This window comes from Neovison vison, chromosome 13 (assembly GCF_020171115.1).
Source record: "Neovison vison isolate M4711 chromosome 13, ASM_NN_V1, whole genome shotgun sequence".
In the NCBI taxonomy this organism is placed as follows: Eukaryota; Metazoa; Chordata; class Mammalia; order Carnivora; family Mustelidae; genus Neogale; species Neogale vison.
The window spans coordinates 117,062,438-117,081,341 of record NC_058103.1 but is presented as its reverse complement, the minus strand read 5'-3'; the positions used below and the strand labels follow the sequence as shown (position 1 = coordinate 117,081,341).

At 42.0% G+C, this 18,904-nt stretch overlaps 1 protein-coding gene across 1 annotated transcript; it reads left to right on the top strand.

Moving 5' to 3' along the window:
• The first annotated feature begins 3,104 nt into the window (after nt 1-3,104).
• Nucleotides 3,105-18,373, top strand: LOC122893690 (cytochrome c oxidase subunit 5A, mitochondrial). Its single transcript, XM_044230889.1, has 5 exons — nt 3,105-3,291; nt 10,913-11,029; nt 12,491-12,612; nt 16,485-16,606; nt 18,207-18,373. The coding sequence occupies exons 1-4, from the start codon at nt 3,186-3,188 to the stop codon at nt 16,596-16,598; spliced, it is 459 nt and encodes a 152-aa protein (XP_044086824.1). The 5' UTR covers nt 3,105-3,185; the 3' UTR covers nt 16,599-16,606; nt 18,207-18,373.
• The last annotated feature ends 531 nt before the right edge of the window (nt 18,374-18,904 follow it).

The window sequence follows — 18,904 nt, the reverse complement described above, 5'->3', positions numbered from 1 at the left end:
AGGTAAGCTGCAATACTGTGAGAGGGCCTAGGGAGGGCCCATGTGATAAGAGCTGAGAAGGGCTCTCTGCTACCAGCAAGAAAAAATGGGCACTCAGTCCTACAACTGTGAGGAACCAAATTCTGCCAACCACTTGAACAAGCAAGGGAGAGGACTCTGATTTCCAGATGAGACTTCAGACCTGACTAACGTTTTGATTTCAGTTTTCTGAGACCCTGAACAGAGAACCAATCATGCCATGCCTGGACTTCTGACCTATAGAAATTGGGAAATAATAAATGGGAATTGTTTTAAACTGCTTAGTTTGTGGTAACTTGTTATGCAGCAATAGAAAATGAATACTGGGGATGAGGGCTGAGAACTGCCCCCCCCCAAGATAGCAGGGGCTTTGGAATTCACTGAGAAGCTATCAAAGCCTACCTCTGGGGGTGGTGGGGCAAAATCCCACAATTTCTAGAATCAGACAAACCTGGTCTCAAATACAAAAATTACTATTTATTAGCTGTGTGATTCTTGGACAAGTGCCCTTTGAGTCTATTCCTTTAACCATAAAACGGATAAATTCTTATCTCACAAAGCTGTTATGAGTATTAGATGGGATAATAGTTTGCAAGGGTGCCTGGCTGGCTCATTTGGTAGAGCATGTGACTCTTGATCTTGGAGTTGTAAGTTCGAGCCCCATGTTGGGGGTAGAATTTATTTTAAAAAATAGTTTGCAGCATTCAGGGACACATAATAAATTATAGCCATAATTGTATTAAATAACACTCTAGTAGCCAATCTAAGGCACTGTAGGCAAAACAGCGAGACCAGTTGGGATTCAGGTGCAATATACCCCATTTAGTACTTTCTTTTTTTTTAAGATTTTATTTATTTATTTGAGAGAGAGACAATGAGAGAGAGCATGAGCGAGGAGAAGATCAGAGAGCGAAGCAGACTCCCCATGGAGCTGGGAGCCTGATGCAGGACTCGATCCCAGGACTCCGGGATCATGACCTGAGCCGAAGGCAGTCGTCCAACCAACTGAGCCACCCAGGCGTCCCAGTACTTTCTTAATTATGGGAGCCCTGACCTCATCCTGAGCTTCCAGCTCTTGATATGATGAATATTAATTGAAATGCAATGAGGTTAAAGCTTCTTCAAGTGTCCTGTGGTTTGGCTGGTGGGAGAAGGTGAGGGCAGGTGCTTTGAGAAGTTTTTTATCCTTTTGCCAGCCAGGATCATACCCCCTAGAGCCACACTGCTAGGGAGGGAAAAGAGAAAGGCAGATGCCACACCCAGGAGAAAGGGCCTGGAGTGAGGAAAGGGAAGCTGAATGTCCATTTTTTCTTTCCTCAGTAAGTTCAGGGATAGAGAATGAAGGACACCAAGGCAAGAGACTGTCTCATTAACTCCTGTGGCATCGTGGTAATTCAGGCCTGGGGAAGTGGCCCCACTGCCCAGGAGCTCAAAGTCAGGATGTAGTTAATAAGGCCAGACTAGATGTTAAGAGCCTTGGAATGTGATCAACCCCATGTGATCAACCCCAGCAGAAGCCTGCTACAGGAGCCCTCCTGTAGATATTGGGGGCAGGCCTCTGGCCAGAAATACTGTTTTATTTGAGGCAAATTATGCTTAGAGACTGAAATTGTCTTTGCCAATAATTTGCTTAACACAGGTTCACTGGGTTAATTATAACTTATAACAACATTTCACAAGCCAATAGCATAGAGGATAATGTCTCTTATGGAGAAATTGAAAAATAACATATTCCAAACCAATGACCAATTAAATACACTACTGTTCCGGACAAAGTGGAGATGAAAGAAATAAAGCCCAAATTTAGAAAAAAAAAATTCTAAATTTAGTTGAAGTCCATCTTTCTGTGAGTAGGTTCTTGGTAGAGTCAGTCCTTCAACTAAAAGCTGGATATCAGCTGCCTGCCTAGACCCCTCACAATTGGGGCACATAGCAAGCAAGCCAAGGCACTGGTGTTGGTAAGCAAAGTAGGCTGCTTTAAAGGTTATTACTCCAGGAACCATCACAAGCTTACAAGGAGTAGCCTTGCCAAGCGGTAACAGATGTCCCTTATTTAATGGGACTGCTGTATGGTTTATTACCACTGCCAACCAAAAGCAGTCAGCCTGGCCATGGCTGGAGAAAGTGTCTCAAGTACCCAGCAAAGGGCAGTCTTGTCCAGACGGGATGTTCTTGGGAAGTCCTCACAAATTCTTTATAAAGTTTGAAAGTCCATCAGGTGATTGACACCACTGCCTTTACTCTGCTGCGAACGACCTAGGGGTCTTTTGTGCAACTGTTCTATTAGAAAGTCCTAATATCCAACTTCAAAGCAATTTCATTAAAATAAGTAAACAAGTCATTCTAAAACAAATTCAAGCCACGAACAACTTTGTCCAAAACAAGATTTCAAAACATGGGCTTGAAATCATAAGTCGGTATACAACAAATATCCAGTTAAGTCCTGAGAACTGGGGATTTGAGAGCCTTGATTGCCAACAAGCAACCTGATTTATGAGTTTGTTACCTGTAGAGTGAAGTGGCTGAGCTCATTTTTTAATGCTTGCGGGTTTATGATCTAAGAAGGGTTACTAATAAAATCCCTTACATGTACGCAGTTGTGTTTTTCCCCGTTTTCTTATTTTAGGCTCCAAAAGGGAAGGGAAGGGAAGAGGTTAAACAAAGAGGGTATTTTTATTATAACTTGTCGTTGCTATCCTTGTTAACACTCCGTTTAAAATCTCTTTATTTCCTTAAATAATCTCTAAGACCAACGTGGGGCTCCACCTCACGATCCCGAGATCAACAGTCGCATGCTTTACCGACTGAAGCCCCCTTATTGCTCCCATTTGGGGTTGATGGAATCGCTTCCGGACGTGAACTACGGTATCGTCCCCCGCCCAGCGCTTCACCAACCTTACACCCCAGCTCCACCAAGGGCGAGACTGAGACTGGGTGGGGCGGGGCTGGGCCGGAACAGCGTGAAAATGTTTTGTCCTTAGCGCGCCGCCGTAGCCCGCCGGCGTCCGCAGTCCGCCCGCCAAGGCGCGAGCGCCGCAGTGGGCGGGGCCTCACGCTCCACCCACCGTACGTCGGTGCGTGAGTCCGGCCCCCGCGAGCTCCGGAGCGGCCAGTGAGTTCACACCCGGCTTCTGTTCAGCCTTGGACTGCGCGCAGCCATCGCCGTCATGCTCGGCGCCGCTCTCCGCCGTTGCGCTGTAGCCGCAGCCGCAGCCGCCCGTGCCAGCCCTCGAGGCCTCCAGTACTCAAGCCCGGTCCCCGGCCCCGCCGCCGGTAAGGCCCCCGCCGCCACTCCTAGCGCCCGCGTGTCCTTGCGGTGACCTGGTCCCCCGCCGCCACTCGAGGGCAGGCCTGCCCCGCGGCCTAGCCCCTGCCCTGCGGGCGGGCGGACGAACCTGGTGACCGCTGGCCTCTCTCCCCGCCGCCTCCACTTAAATGGGGGACTCGAAGACGCGGTCCCCGGGGCCTCCCCCAGCGCGACTTCCTGGTGCAGGCACCGCGGACCGATCAGGTGTGGACCTGCTGTGGGCTCCAGGGAAGGGGCGCAGTGCGCCACCCGCGCCCACGGAACTCCTTCGGTCCCCGGGCCGTGACCGTGCCCCGGCGCTGACCCCTGCAGCCACCTGACTGGGAGTGTCCGCCGCCGGCCTACAGCGCGTCGGCGAAGGTGACATTGAGCCGCCCGGCGCGTCGCGGTCCGTGTAGGGGCAGGGGTGGCCCTTCGGGGGACGCGGGCACGGACACCGATAGCGTCTCCTGGGGACACCAGTGGGACACAGTAGACTTTTTTAAAAATCAGGCCTTTCTCGGTTAGCGTTTTCTATGTCACCTTCGCAGACCGTTCTGTCGTTTTAGAGACTGTTGTGCCACGTTCCAACCCTTCCATTCTTAAGATCTATCTTAAGAAACAACCATGTATGGTTGTTTCTTGAAATCTGGAAGAGAGCCTGAATATTGATAGGTCTTAGGCAAAGTATATACATAACATCTTTCGAAAATTGGGCCCCACACGCTCAGAAATAACTGAGTTCTACAGACAGAAGGGAAGCTTTTTTTTTTTTTTTTTTTTTTGCTTCCAGTCGAAAATCCGATTGCTGGAATATGAATTGTGCTGCTGATTCCTCTCTCTCTCTCTCTCTTTTTTTTTTAAGATTTTATTTATTTATTTGACAGACAGAGATCACAAGCAGACAGAGAGGCAGGCAGAGAGAGAGGAGGAAGCAAGCTTCTGGCTGAGCAGAGAGCCCGATGCGGGACTCAGTCCCAGCGCCCTGGGATCATGACCTGAGCCGAAGGCAGAGGCTTTAACCCACTGAGCCACCCAGGCGCCCCTGATTCCTCTCTCTTGACTGTGCCTTACCCCTATGTGTTTGCGGAGATTTTGTTTCCATCACTGTACTTTTTTTTTTTTTTTTTTTAAGATTTTATTTATTTATTAGAGAGAGGGGGAGAGAGAGCAAGCACAGGCAGACAGAATGGCAGGCAAAGGCAGAGGGAGAAGCAGGCTCCCTGCCAAGCAAGGAGCCCGATGTGGGACTCGATCCCAGGACGCTGGGATCATGACCTGAGCCGAAGGCAGCTGCTTAACCAACTGAGCCACCCAGGCGTCCCCATCACTGTACTTTTTTAATTAGTGTAACTGCACTTTGGTCTTGGTCCATGATGGTAGTATATGCGGGGTGTGAAAATTGGGCCCTAAGCATGCAAATTTACATGTATGAACTCAAAAGAAATAAGGTTGTTCTCTTTTTTTTTTTAACAGATTTTATTTATTTATTTGACAGAGAGATCACAAGTAGGCAGAGAGAGAGAGAGGAAGCAGGCTCCCCACGGAGCAGAGAGCCCGATGTGGGGCTCGATCCCAGGACCCTGAGATCATGACCTGAGCCGAAGGCAGAGGCTTAACCCACTGAGCCACCCAGGCGCCCCAAGGTTGTTCTTTTGACTCTTGAGTGTTAATAACTAGATCCTTTAGAACCTAAGAAATGTACTTTCTCTTCGTTTATCATAGAACAGTAAAACTGGCATGCACTTCAAGAAGACTGTCTTATTTTATAAAAAGGAGGAAATTGAGGCGCATCTTGGGAAACTGATTTCCTTTACTGGCGGTGGAACTATTTTCAGTTTCTTGGCTGTAGTTATTTTTGGCCCATCCTGATGTTTGTCAAATTTTATGATTTTTGTTTTGTTTTATTTTGCATTTTCCTTATCTAAATGCTAAAGTACTACAATATTTTCATATAGATAACTTTTGGGGAGTTTTCTTGTGACCTCTTCAAAAAAATTGCTCCATTTTGGTGGCAGGCTAGGGAAAAGGTAGAGATTTTTGGCAGACTGTAGAGTAAGGGGATTCTTCTCCTTAAAAAGTTTGAACAAAAAAAAAAGTTTGAACATTTGTTTATCTTCTAGGAGTCTATTCCCATTCTTGGGTATAATTTATAAACAAAAAAAATCTTCATTTTAGGTGTTTGTGTTGGTTACATTTACGTCAGCTACTTTCTAATTGTGTGACCTTGGGCATGTTAATTAACATTAAAGCTCAGTTACCTCATCTCTAAAATCAGGATCTTTGGTAGTTGTGAGGTTTAAATGAAATAATATAACTCGTAGCATTTTTTGGATGAGGCTGTTAAGGCCAAATCAGGGTACACTTGAAAGAGAGCTCTGAGGGGTGCCTAGGTGGTTTAGTAGTTAAGCATCTGCCTTCAGCTCAGGGTTCTGTGATTGAGTCTGGCATCTGCGGGGCTCCCTGCTCAGTGGGCACCCCGCTGCTCCCCCTGCTTGTGTCCTCTCTCTCTCTCTCTCTGTCAGATAAATAAAATCTTTAAAAAGAGAGAGCTCTGGAGGGGTTAACCTGAGGGACCTCAAGTTTGGTCTAGTTAAGTGGCAACCCAAATTCCAGAAGCCTCCAACTTGAAACATTGTTTTCCGAAAACTGCTGAATTAAAATATTTTAAAATAGTGGTTAGGTTCTTTAGTCAACCCTTAAGATTTTAACAGTCCTGGCTACTCCATCCTGACCCTGATAACTCAGAAGAGTGGGAGTTTTCTCTTCCTTTTCTTGCCAAGGGCTGGATTTAGGCAGCGCTTTCTAATAACCGTCCAACCTTCTTTTCTGCACTACTCCTACACTTCTGGATTTCCGGCCTTTAGGCTCCAAAGTCCATGGCTGCTCTTCAGGCTTGCACCTCAGCAGTCCTGCCTTTGAGGTTGTTTATGTGCCCTCTGCATTATTCATTTCTTTCCTTTCTCCTAGAATTACCAACACCAAAATGACCACTTGGGGAGACTTTATCTGAGCTGATTAGTTATTAAGTGGAAAGCTCTCTGATTTAATAAATTTAAACTAAAGGGATTAATTCTTCTAAGTATGTTAGGTTTTTGGTTGGTGGTTGTTGTTGATGATTTTAAACATTTTATGTATTTGAGAGTGAGAGGAAGGATGAGGGGCTCAATCCCAGGACCCTGAGCCCAAGCCAGACACTTAACCAACTGAGCAAGCCAGGCACCCCCCCCCTTTTTTTTTTTAGCAGAATGCTTAACTGAATGCCAAAAAGTAGTGTTAGAAATAGCTTTTTAGGGATACCTGGGTGGCTCAGTGGGTTGGGCCTCTGCCTTCGGCTCAGGTCATGATCCCAGGGCCCTGGGATCAAATCCCGCATTGGGCTCTCTGCTCAGCAGGGAACCTGCTTCCCCCTCTTTCTCTGCCTGCCTCTCTGCCTACTTGTGATCTCTGTCTGTCAAATACATAAATAAAATCTTAAAAAAAAAAAAAAGAAATAGCTTTTTAGATAGAGTTTGTAGAAATGTTCATTTTCAGACACTTCTCTTTTCCTACTCTGGAATCTTCAGGTTGTATAAATGCACTGAGCAGTTGTTTTCAAAGGACTTTGTAAACCTCAAACCTAAGTGAAAATGCTCTACATAAGTTGGATTGGTAGCGGGGATTGCCTATGTAGTTCACCTAAAAATCAAAATGTTAAATACACAATGGGCGTATGCACATCTAGGAGAGAAGATCCTACTCCTACCCTTACTGAAGTACTGAAGTTAGTAATACAGTTTGAACCATGTGGGAGAGTCTGATTTTGCCATGTTGGAAGGGGGATGTATGTGCCCAGATCACGCTTGGTATTATAAACAGTTGTTTCATAAAACGTTTTTTAAAAGGTTTCAAAAAGGTTTTTTGCTAATACAGTTAGTTTGTAATTTGGGACTTCTAGAAGGAAAGTGCACAGATTATTAAAGTTTACCCATCATTTTCCTTGCTTAGGATTTGTAGTTGCTGGTCATCTTTTTCTTTGGTTAGAAACAAAACAAAGCTGCTAGTCATCTAGTGAAATCATACCCAGCAGTAAGCTAAAGGAAATGGGTATTAAACACTTTTCTGAGTGGTAGGAAAGGTACGTTTAATTACCTCTGGGGAAAGAATTCGTACGTATTATTTAATTTTTCTTGGGAAAACAATTAGAAGTGGATTTATTGAGCAGTATGGTAGGGTGTGTGTTTAACTTGCGGCACCTGAGTGGTTTAGTGGGTTAAGTCTCTGCCTTCGGCTGGGTCATGATCTCAGGGTCCTGGGATCGAGCCCCACATCCGGCTCTCTGCTTAGCTGGGAGCCTGCTTCCCCCCTCTCTCTGCCTTCCTCTCTGCTACTTGTTGGTCTCTTTCAAATAAATAAATAAATAAAATAATCTTGAAAAAAAAAGAAAGCAGTAAAGCATGACCTGGGTGACTCAGTGGATTAAGCATCTGCCTTCCAGTCAGGTCATGATCACAGGGTCCTGGAATGGAGCCCCGTAGGAGCTTGCTTCTCCCTCTGCCTGTTGCTCCCCCAGCTTTTATGCGCACACTCTTGCTCTCTCTCTCTCACACACACACACACACAAATAAACAAATAAATAAAAAGTCTTCGGCGGGGGGGAAATTAGTAAAAGCACTAAACAGTCTTCCAAAGTGATTATAACTTTTTATACTGTGTTTAAGTATTCAGCTAAGGATTTTTTTTTTTAATATTTTATTTATTTGACAGAGATTACAAGTAGGTAGAGAGGCAGGCACAGAGAGAGAGAGAGGAGGAAGCAGGTTCCCTGCTGAGCAGAGAGCCCGATGCGGGGCTCCATCCCAGGACTCTGGGATCATGACCTGAGCTGAAGGCAGAGGCTTTAACCCACTGAGCCACCCAGGCGCCCCAGTTTTTCTTTTTTTTAATCCCTGTATGTGCCCATCACCTCCATGCTTCTTTCCCTCTGGCAATCACCAGATTGTTCTCTGTATCCGAGTCTCTTTGTTTTGTTTATCTTTTAGATCCCTATGCAGGTGAAATCCGTATGCTATTTGTCTTTGTCTGGCTCATTTTCCTTTCCATTATACTCTAGGTCCATTCATGTTGTCATAAATGGCAAGATTTCATTCTTTTTATGTCTAAGTAGTATTCTATTGTAAATATAAATACCACATCTTCTTTTTTTTTTTTTTTTAAAGATTTTATTTATTTATTTGACAGAGAGAAATCACAAGTAGACGGAGAGGCAGGCAGAGAGAGAGAGAGAGAGGGAAGCAGGCTCCCTGCTGAGCAGAGAGCCCGATGCGGGACTCGATCCCAGGACCCCGAGATCATGACCTGAGCCGAAGGCAGCGGCTTAACCCACTGAGCCACCCAGGCGCCCCACCACATCTTCTTTATCCAATTATCTATTTATGGATACTTAGGTTGGTTCCATCCATGTTTTGTCTACTGTAGATAGTGCTGCAGTGAACATAGAGACGCATGTATGTATCTTTCTGAATTAGTATTTTTGTTTTCTTGAGATAAATACCCAGAAGTGAAATTGTTGGATCATATTCCATATAAACATTCGGTTTATAATATTTTGAGGAACCTCCATACTGTTTTGCATAGTAGGCACACCAGTTTACATTCCCACCAACAGTGCACAAGGGTTCCCTTATCTCCATCCTCACCAACACTTGTTATTTCTTGCCTTTTGGTAATAGCTATTCTGACAGGTATAATGTAATATCTCATAGTGATTACAATTTGCATTTCCTTCATGGTTAGTGATGTTGAGCATCTTTTCATGTGTCTGTTGGCCATTTGTCTCTCTTCTTTGGAGAAATGTCTATTCAGGTCCTCAGCCCATTTTTAATTGGATTGCTCTTTTGATACTGAGTTGTGTGATTTTTTTAATATATTTTGGATATTAAACCCTTACCAGTTTTATCATTTGCAAATATTTTCCCCCATTCAGTACATTGCCTTCACTCTGCAAACACTTTTTAGTTTTATTTAGTCCCATTTGTTTATTTTTGCTTTTGTTGCCTTTCCTTAGGAGACAGATCCAAAAAAACACTGTTCAGATTGATGTCCAAGAACTTAACTGCCCATGTTTTCTTAGGAATTTTATGGTTTCCAGTCTTAAATTCACATCTTTAATCCATTTGAGTTTTTGTGTGTGATGTAAAAAAGTGGTACCATTTCATTCTTCTGCATGTAATTGTCCAGTTTTCCCAACACCATTTATTAAAGAGACTATCTTTTCCCAAGTGTGCCCTGTATCGTTGTTGTTGTTGTTTTTTACATATGTTATATATATATATATATATATTTTTTTTTTTTTTTTAAGATTTTATTTATTTATTTGACAGAGATCATAAGTAGGCAGAGAGGAAAGTGGTGGGGTGGGGGGAGCAGGCCTCCTGCCAAGCAGAGAGCCCAATGCGGGGCTTGATCCCAGGACCCTGCGATCATGACCTGAGCTGAAAGCAGAGGCTTAAGCCACTGAGCCACCCAGGCGCCCCTACATATGTTACATTTAAAACTCTCACTTCTTAGATATCTTACAGAGCAGTTTTTTTCATGGGGTGTAAGTGAGAGCGTATATTCCCTCTTAGGGGTTTATCAGAAGTTGCCAGGAGGGGACTGTAGTTTGATAAAATAAATTTTTTTAATTACTATTGTTTTGTCAAGTTGTGTAATTTATTTTGGAATATAATTTAATGGAGAGTATATTTCTTTTTAATGTATTAAAAATACAAATTATAAATTTGCTTAAGAACTGGAATGGGGGGGAACCTGGGTGGCTCAGTGGGCTGGACCTCTGCCTTTGGTTCAGGTCATGGTCTCAGGGCCCTGGGATGGAGCCCCACATGGGGGCTCTCTGCTCAGCAGGGAGCCTGCTCCCCCACCCCCCGCCTGCCTCTCTGCCTACTTGTGATCTCTGTCTGTCAAATAAATAACATCTTTGAAAAAATAAAACTAGAATGGGCATTTTTTAAAACTAGGAATTAATACTGTGCTTATCATAAAAATTCATATATTTCGGAAGTATGTAAAACACTTTTAACAGTTTGAAGCTATATTACACATTAGGGGAAAAAGTATAAACGTACATACATAGTACTTTTTGTTCTACTTGCTTTTCTTTGCTTAGTTTTTAAGATGTTTTTTCATATCAATACATAAGATTTGTTTTATTCAACCTGCTGAATAATCTTCCTACCATGATGTATATAGTTGATTCAGAATTTAATGCATTGGATATATTTTACATCCTTGGGCTGTACAATTAAAAGTGGTTAAGATGGTAAACCTGATGTATATATTTTAACACAGTTTTACTATTATTTTTTAATATTTTTAAAAGATATTTATTTATTTGACAGAGAAATCACAAGTAGGCAGAGAGGCAGGCAGAGAGAGATGGGGAAGCAGGCTCCCTGCTGCTGAGATGATGACCCAGGCTGAAGGCAGAGGTTTAACCCACTGAGCCACCCAGGCACCTCTTTTAAAACAATTTTAAAAAAGAAAACAAATAACCTTAATGTATTGACAAGGTATGTCAAGTATTATTTCTTTCTGTACATTGAAGTCATTGTTCTTTCTTCATTGTAGCTGTCCAGTCTCTTCGCTGCTACTCCCATGGGTCACACGAGACAGATGAGGAGTTTGATGCTCGCTGGGTGACATACTTCAACAAGCCAGATATTGATGCCTGGGAATTGCGTAAAGGTAATTGGAACATAGGCATATTTGTCTACTTTGGCATAGAATTGGCAAGTACTTTATAGTCTTTCACTACTCTGTTGAAAGCCACTATTTTGAAAATATGCCTCATGTAAACTAGGTATTGTTATGCAACTTGCAGTTGGCAAAGTTTACAGCCTTCGTAATATCTCTTGTAAAGCAGGCACAACTGACTTTTTGGGCCAGATGATTCTTTGTTGTGGGCCTGTCTTTTGCATTGTAGGATGTTTGACTGCATCCTTGGCTTCAGCCTACTACGTGCCAACCACCATCTCACCCCCACCAGCCTGCAGTGTGAGAACCAAAAATGTTTTCTGGGGGACAAAATCACCCCAATTGAAAACCATCGCTATGTTGATAGATCAGGATGAGCAAGAATTAACAATTTTGTACCTTTTAGATAAGTTAAGCAAGTAGGCATTTGGTTCTCCCCACCCCCCACTCTTGGTAATGGTTTGGGTTTTTTGTTACTTTTATTCTAACTTGTGATTTATCTTGCCCTGAATTACTGTTCAGTTTAAGTAACCTAGAAGTTGATTTTCCTAATTTTCAGATGTGCATCGAACATGAGCAGGTAACACTTATGATGACTAGTCTAAGAGTCAAGTAGAAAACTAATTTCAAGTGTACATAACTTATTTCGTACAAAGAGTTCAGTCTCTGTGACTGTATTCTAGCATTGTAGTCACTGTGTCTTTTGTTTACATATATTAAAATAACTAAAAGCAGGACACATAAGTGCTTCAGACTTATCTGCAGTAATGTAATAATGACTCTTACTTTGCTGCAACCAGGAAAATTCTTACTGAGTAATCTTGAATAGCAGTAATGAAAAGAACAGTAATTCTGCATTCCCATTAAGAGAATCTTAAATTTTATGATATGTCATTTTGTGCAGAGCTGAAAGTAATCATGCCCAGTCATTTTCTGGTTGAATGTGCACTAATGCTTCTCTAGATCTCCATAATGTCCTAATTTGGGCTTCATTAACTCTCCTTAAGCATTTCTCGGGTGGTTTTTAGATTATTTTCCAATCAAATCTATTTTAAAGCAACCAAAGTATATACATTGTGCTAAGAGTTAAGGCTATGAGTTGAAAATGACCCTCTTGTTTGAAAGAGAGCCAACTAATTATTATAAAAACAGTATTAGCATTTAAGAAAACTCTGGTTTCTTTTTTCTTTTTCGTTTTCTTTTTTTAATCTTCAGCCTGCATGCGGCTGCATAGTTCATTCTTTCTACTACTTCACTGTGGAAGATCCATTATGATCTTACTATCTAGAATTTGTTAAAAGTAGAGTCTCATACTTTATTTTATAGACAAGAGACTAGAGGTCCAAACAGACAAGATCACATGTCTATGGTTCAGTAAAAATGTAGATAATTAAATTGTAGCTTATATGAGGATATTCCAGGTTGATGTGGATCCTTTTTTTTATTTGACAGGGATGAACACACTCGTTGGCTATGATCTGGTTCCAGAACCCAAAATCATTGATGCTGCTTTACGGGCATGCAGACGGTTAAATGATTTTGCTAGTGCAGTTCGCATCCTAGAGGTTGTTAAGGTCAGTGAAATAACAATGCTAAAGTTGTTCCTGGATATGGGTGGGCTGTTGTTAGGTATCAGTGTATCCTCTGTTTTTGAATCTGTTAAAAATCCCTAAAATTCTTATACCTATAGGAAATGTGCATTGCAATTGCAATCTTTCCGGAGGGCAATTTGGCAGAATTTATGCAAAGTTTAAAAAATCGTGCTTGAGGGGTGCCTCAAGCCCATCGACCAGTAGATCAGCTGGTTAAACATCTGCCTTTGGCTTGGGTCATGACCTTAGGGTGCTGGGGTTGAGCCCCTTGCTTAGTGAGGAGACTGCTTCTCTCTCTCCCTCTCCCTCTGCCCCTTCTCTTGCTTATGCTTGCTCTCTCCCTTTCTGTGTCAAATAAATAAAATCTTAAAAAGATTTCTGTTTGATAACCCTTTTGTTCAGCAATTCCATCTGAGAATTTATCTTAAGGAAATAATTAAGGATGTACAAAGGTTATTTGTGCTATTTGTGGTATGAAGTTAAATGTTGTTAGTTGTTTCTTAAGATGGGACTTCCCAGAAGAGGTTCTCTATTAATATTGTGGAAATGTGTTCAACAATAGTGTATTCTCCTTCTTACTATTATTTTTTAAAATTTTAATTAGGCTCCATACCCAATGTGGAGCTTGAATTCAGAACCCTGTGATCAAGAATCACACACTCGGGGTGCCTGGGTGGCTCAGTGGGTTAAGCCGCTGCCTTCGGCTCAGGTCATGATCTCAGGGTCTTGGGATCGAGTCCCACATCGGGCTCTCTGTTCAGCAGGGAGCCTGCTTCCCTCTCTCTCTGCCTGCCTCTCTATTTGTGATCTCTCTGTAAAATAAATAAATAAATAATTTTAAATAAATAAATAAATAAAAGAATCACGCACTGGGGGGGGGGCGCCTGGGTGGCTCAGTGGGTTAAGCCTCTGCTTTCAGCTCAGGTCATGATTTCAGGGTCCTGGGATCAAGCCCCGCATTCAGCTCTCTGCTCAGCAGAGAGCCTGCTTCCCCCTCTCTCTCTGCCTGCCTCTCTGCCTACCTGTGATCTTTCTGTCAAATAAATAAATAAAATCTTCAAAAAAAAAAAAAAAAAAAGAATCTCACACTCGGGGCGCCTGGGTGGCTCAGTGGGTTAAAGCCTCTGCCTTCGGCTTAGGTCATGATCCCAGGGTCCTGGGATCCCTCAGCAGGGAGCCCGCTTCTCCCTCTCTCTGTCTGCCTGCCTCTCTGCCTACATGTGATCTCTGTCTGTCAAATAAAAAAATAAAATCTTAAAAAAAAGAAAAAAGAATCACATACTCTACCAACTGAACCAGCAGGTGCCCAACAATTTATTTCATATATATATACACACACACTTTTTTTTTTTTTAAGATTTTATTTATTTATTTGAGAGGGAAAGAGAGTAAGAGAGAAGAGAGGTCAGCAAGAGAAACAGACTCCCTGCTGAGCATGGATCCCGATGTGGGATTTGATCCTAGGCCTCCAGGATCATAACCAGAGAAGGCAGTTGTTTAACCAATTGAGCCACTCAGGCGCCCTAACAATTTATAGTATATTAACTGAAGAAAATTATGAAACAATTTTTATGGTATGACCCCATTTTATTTTAAAAAAATATATAGATGAAAATGTAGGAGGATATATACTTGCCCTCCTCTCTCTTGATTATAGCTCCTGTTTTTCTGTAATGAAAAATGAATACATTGCATTTTAAACAAGAATTTTATACGATTAAGGGATGCCTGGTGGCTCAGGTGGTTGAGCTTCTAACTCTTGATTTCTGCTTGGGTCATGATCTCAGGGTCATGAGACCAAGCTCTGCCTCAGGCTTCTTGCATGGGGGGAGCCTGCTTGAGGTTCTCTCCCTCCCTCTCTCTCTCCCCTTTCCTCTGCTTGTGCACTGCACTCTCTCTTAAATAAAGAAATACATCTTTTTTTTTTTTTTTTAAGACTGTTATTTATATGTCAGAGAGAGAGTGAGCACAAGCAGAGGGAGCAGCCCGCAGAGGGAGAACCAGGCTACCTGCTGAGCAAGGAGACTGATGCAGGGCTTGATCTCAGGACCTGAGCCGAAGTCATATGCCCAACTGACTGAGCCACCCAGGCATGCCAGAAATTAATCAATCTTTCTTTCTTTCTTTTTTTAAGATTTTATTTATTTATTTGTCAGAGATAGAGGGAGAGAGAGCGAGTGAGCACAGGCAGACAGAGAGGCAGGCAGAGGCAGAAGCAGACTCCCTGCCGAGCAAGGAGCCCGATATGGGACTCCATCCCAGGACGCTGAGATCATGACCTGAGCCGAAGGCAGCTGCTTAACCAACTGAGCCACCCAGGCGTCCCTCTTTCTATCTTTCTAAAGATTTTGTTTATTTATTTGACAGAGAGAGACATAGCAAGAGAGGGAACTCAAGCGAGGGGAGTGGGAGAGGGAGAAGCAGGCTTCCTGCTGAACAGGGAGACCAGTGCGGGACTTGATCCCAGGACTCTGGGGTCATGACCTAAGCTGAAGGCAGATGGTTAATTACTGAGCCACCCAGGCACCCCAAAATGAATCTTTTTAGAAAAATACAGTTATGGAGACCTAGAATTTGTTAAAGGCAGATGAATAGCAGCTTGGCACTCTCTTAGTCCATTTGACCTTTCTTTTTTTTTTTTTTTTTTTAAGATTTTACTTACTTATTTGAGAGAGATTGAGAGAACACAAGTGGGGGTAGGAGGAGCAGAGGGAGAGGAAGAAGCAGACTTTTTGCTGAGCAGGGAGCCTGACCCAAAACTCTGGGTTTGCAACCTGAGCCAAAGGTAGCTGGCTGAAGGGTGAGCTCTCTAGGGGGCCCCCAGTTGACCTTTTAATATTTGTCCCTGAGGAATCGTGTGAAAATATAGGTATAATTACATTTTATGGTGTTTGTCAAAGACAAAGACAGAGAGTGTTTGTCAAAACTCTCTTGCCCTGGGAATAAGTATAGCTCTCCATGGAGGGACATGGTCCACAAGAAAGAAATGCAAGTCTGTAAGAGGGAAAGTGTGACATGACTTTATCTACAGTGGGTAGATAATTAAGGGTTCTGTAGGCTGTCAATCCATTCAGCACCAGTGCTTAATTCAGTTAAGATCTCAGACTGGAAGCAAATTCAAAAACTTTTCTTGTGTTAACTTAATTATTCCTATTGCCTGCTGGGCATGTTTAATAATCTTCACAAAATTCTGTCATCACCACCTTTTCTAGTAACTTGAGGCTTTAAAATGTTTTGTTTCAGGGCACCTGGGTGACTCAGTTGGTAGGCATCTGCCTTTGGCTTGGGTGGTGATCCCAGGGTCCTGGGATGGAGCCCCATTTTGGGCTCCCTGCTCAGTGGGAAGCCTGGTTCTCCCTCCCCACTCCCCTTGCTTGTGTTCCCTCTCTCGCTGTGCCTCTCTCTGTCAAATAAATCTTTTTTAAAAACCTGTTTTATTTTGTTTGTTTTTTCTGGATTTAATCTAATGGTCTTAGTTATTCATGAGGTGCTTATAAACCTACTTTGAATAGTGCCTGCTTTAGTTGTTCTATGTTAAAAGTAGGTGACGTGTGGGGCGCCTGGGTGGCTCAGTTGGTTAAGCCACTGCCTTCCGCTCATGTCGTGGTCCCGGAGTCCCAGGATCGAGTCCCTCATCGGTCTGACCTTCTCCCCTCTCATGTTCTCTCTCTCTCTCCCTCTCTCTCTCTCTCAAATAAATAAATAAATAAAAATCTTAAAAAAAAAAAAAAAGTAGGTGACATGTATTCTCTGCTACTAGCCTCTGCATATGTGATTAAAAGCATTCTCAAGTTCATTTTTTTAATAATAGAGATAGCTTTTCAGAGAGCTAAATGTATTTTCTTTGCCATCAGGACAAAGCAGGACCTCATAAGGAAATCTACCCCTATGTCATCCAAGAACTTAGACCAACTTTAAATGAACTGGGAATCTCCACTCCAGAGGAACTGGGCCTTGACAAAGTATAAACCCACGGGTAAGCAACACACCATTGAATAAGGCAAGAAATGAATCCAAGGAATGGGGAGTGAGTGACATTTCAATTTCTCAGCGTAAGATCTTTTATTGGCCTCCTTAGAGGCCATGAACAGAAAGATTTAGAGAGCACTAATGATGGTAAGTTTAAGGAGCTAGAATTGTCATTTTTAGTTGTTATATTCTCTTAACTAGTGTAAAGGCAAGAGGAAGCCTCCATTAAAAATCTATATAAAATATTTCAAACATAAAATTTCATTCCTTTTACCTCCCCCAAACTAAAGGTAGTAATCCACTGCATACAAGGTGTTCATCACACATGCTTTTATACATCTGTTTATTTTTAACAGAGTTTTATTAATTTGAAGCATTCGTTTTTGGGTGCTAACATTAGAATTTTAACAGTCAAGTAAATATTCACTGATAATAAAAACTTACTTGATACCTTGTTCTCTTCGGGAAGGCAGGTAATAGAACCAGCCACAGGATTTTTTAGATAGTGAGAGTGTGCAGAAAATACATAAACAGTGACTCATTTTTTATTTTATTTAAACACATAACAGCGTATATGACTCTTATGTCAGGCACTGTTTTTAAGTGCTCTATAAATATTAACTCATTTAACCCTCATAAACCATCCCTTGAGGTAGTTACTATTATTATTATTATTCCCATTTTACTCTTTTATTAATGAGGAAACTGAGGCACCTTGTCCAAGGTCATATAGCTAGTACTGGAACCCACACTTAAAGCCAGCCAGTCCAGCCCATGTCTATTGCTCTCACTGTGCCACACACCCTGTGTAGGCATTTACTATATTCATTTCTCAGTGGTAAACAGTGAGGCTTAGAGGATTTGCTTCCTAAGAATAGGAGGACATTGTTTTTTAAAATACTGGAAGTAAACTACCTAATAAAAGTTTCAATAAAAGCGAACCCAAAATTCTTGAAGGCGCTAAATCAGCTCCCTCACGAGATAAAGGTCCAGTGAGCCTGGTTAGAGATTGCTGTGGAGCAAGAGTCCTCATTTTACCTTTGTCCACTCCCAGACCACCACCACCTCCCTGAAGTCCTTTAGCTCATCTTTGTAATACATGAAAGGCTTTATTTTTTAAAGGTGTGTACTAATAGTGATTTTTGTGAGAAAACTAGGCAGTCAGAATAGATATCCTCCTTAAATTTTTGAAGCTCTTGTGTGTGGTTCATATTCCATAGTGGACTCTTACAAGGATATTTAAACACTTCAGCTTAATTTTTATTTTATCAAGTAGTCCCAGGAGTCCAGAAAATCTTTGTTACATAAAATCTGTTCTGACTGTGATGATACATTTCTTAAAAAAAAAAAAAAAAAAAATTTATAGGGCAACTCCCCAACACTTTATGTTTGGAAAAGAGGACCACCCCAGTAAGTACTAGGTGTATAAACACAAAAAAGCCACAGAGCTAGTCCCTTGTGAGTTAGCTCTAGGCAGGATTAAGGAACAGAAGAGGCTACACAGAGCCAGTGATTTCCCTGGACTGTTGCTCTAAAGAAGGTTATTTTTAGTAAGATTTCTACCTTTCCTTTATTTTTTGGCTAATTCTTCGTGTTTTTTCTTACAGATGGGCTTCTCAAGGATTTATTCATAATGCTACTTGATTGTAAACAGTCACCTGGAAATACTGATGATAACATATTACCTTATTTGAACAAGTTTTCCTTTATTGAGTACCAAACCATGTAATGGTAACTTGGACTTTAATAAAAGGGAAATGAGTTTGAACTGAAATTAGGTATCGTTCCATGTGTTTGCTCTGAAAAGCAGAAAATGAGCCATCATAGAGCCATTGATTCCATGGTTTTGTTGCCACTGTGTGCTGAGAGAACTGCCTTAATTCTCTGGAAACCATCTGACATGAAATAAATTTAAAAGTGGTTATCGAGATAGTCTTGAGAATATGCTGTGTGGTAGCCAGCTTCTCTTAGTGGCTTTTTCCTTCCCTATCTGTTCTCTCGCAGTGCAGTATTAGCCTTGGACATCAAATACTAATATATTTGATATGTGAAAATATTTATGATAGATTTTCAGCTCTTTAAGAACTAAATAAATGGGTTTATTTCTTGAGAGAATTAATAAAATATACAAATCCCGTCTTAGTTTAGAAGGCCCATGTTATTGGAGACTAGCTCTTGGAGAAAGATTTTAGGTCTAAGTAGACTTCTAGTATAGCCATTCTGACTGCAGTGCCAGGGAAATAGGATTAATATTAGGTTGAAGTTTGGCTATCTTTCCTCTTTCTCTCTCTCTCTTTTTTTTTTT

What these genes read in the sequence shown, in the direction of transcription:
- LOC122893690 (XM_044230889.1), top strand. Translation starts at nt 3,186, where the DNA reads ATGCTCGGCGCCGCTCTCCGCCGTTGCGCTGTAGCCGCAGCCGCAGCC. An exon ending in GGTCCCCGGCCCCGCCGCCG is followed by an intron (nt 3,292 to 10,912) that starts GTAAGGCCCCCG and finishes TCTTCATTGTAG; the next exon opens with CTGTCCAGTCTCTTCGCTGC. An exon ending in GCATCCTAGAGGTTGTTAAG is followed by an intron (nt 12,613 to 16,484) that starts GTCAGTGAAATA and finishes CTTTGCCATCAG; the next exon opens with GACAAAGCAGGACCTCATAA.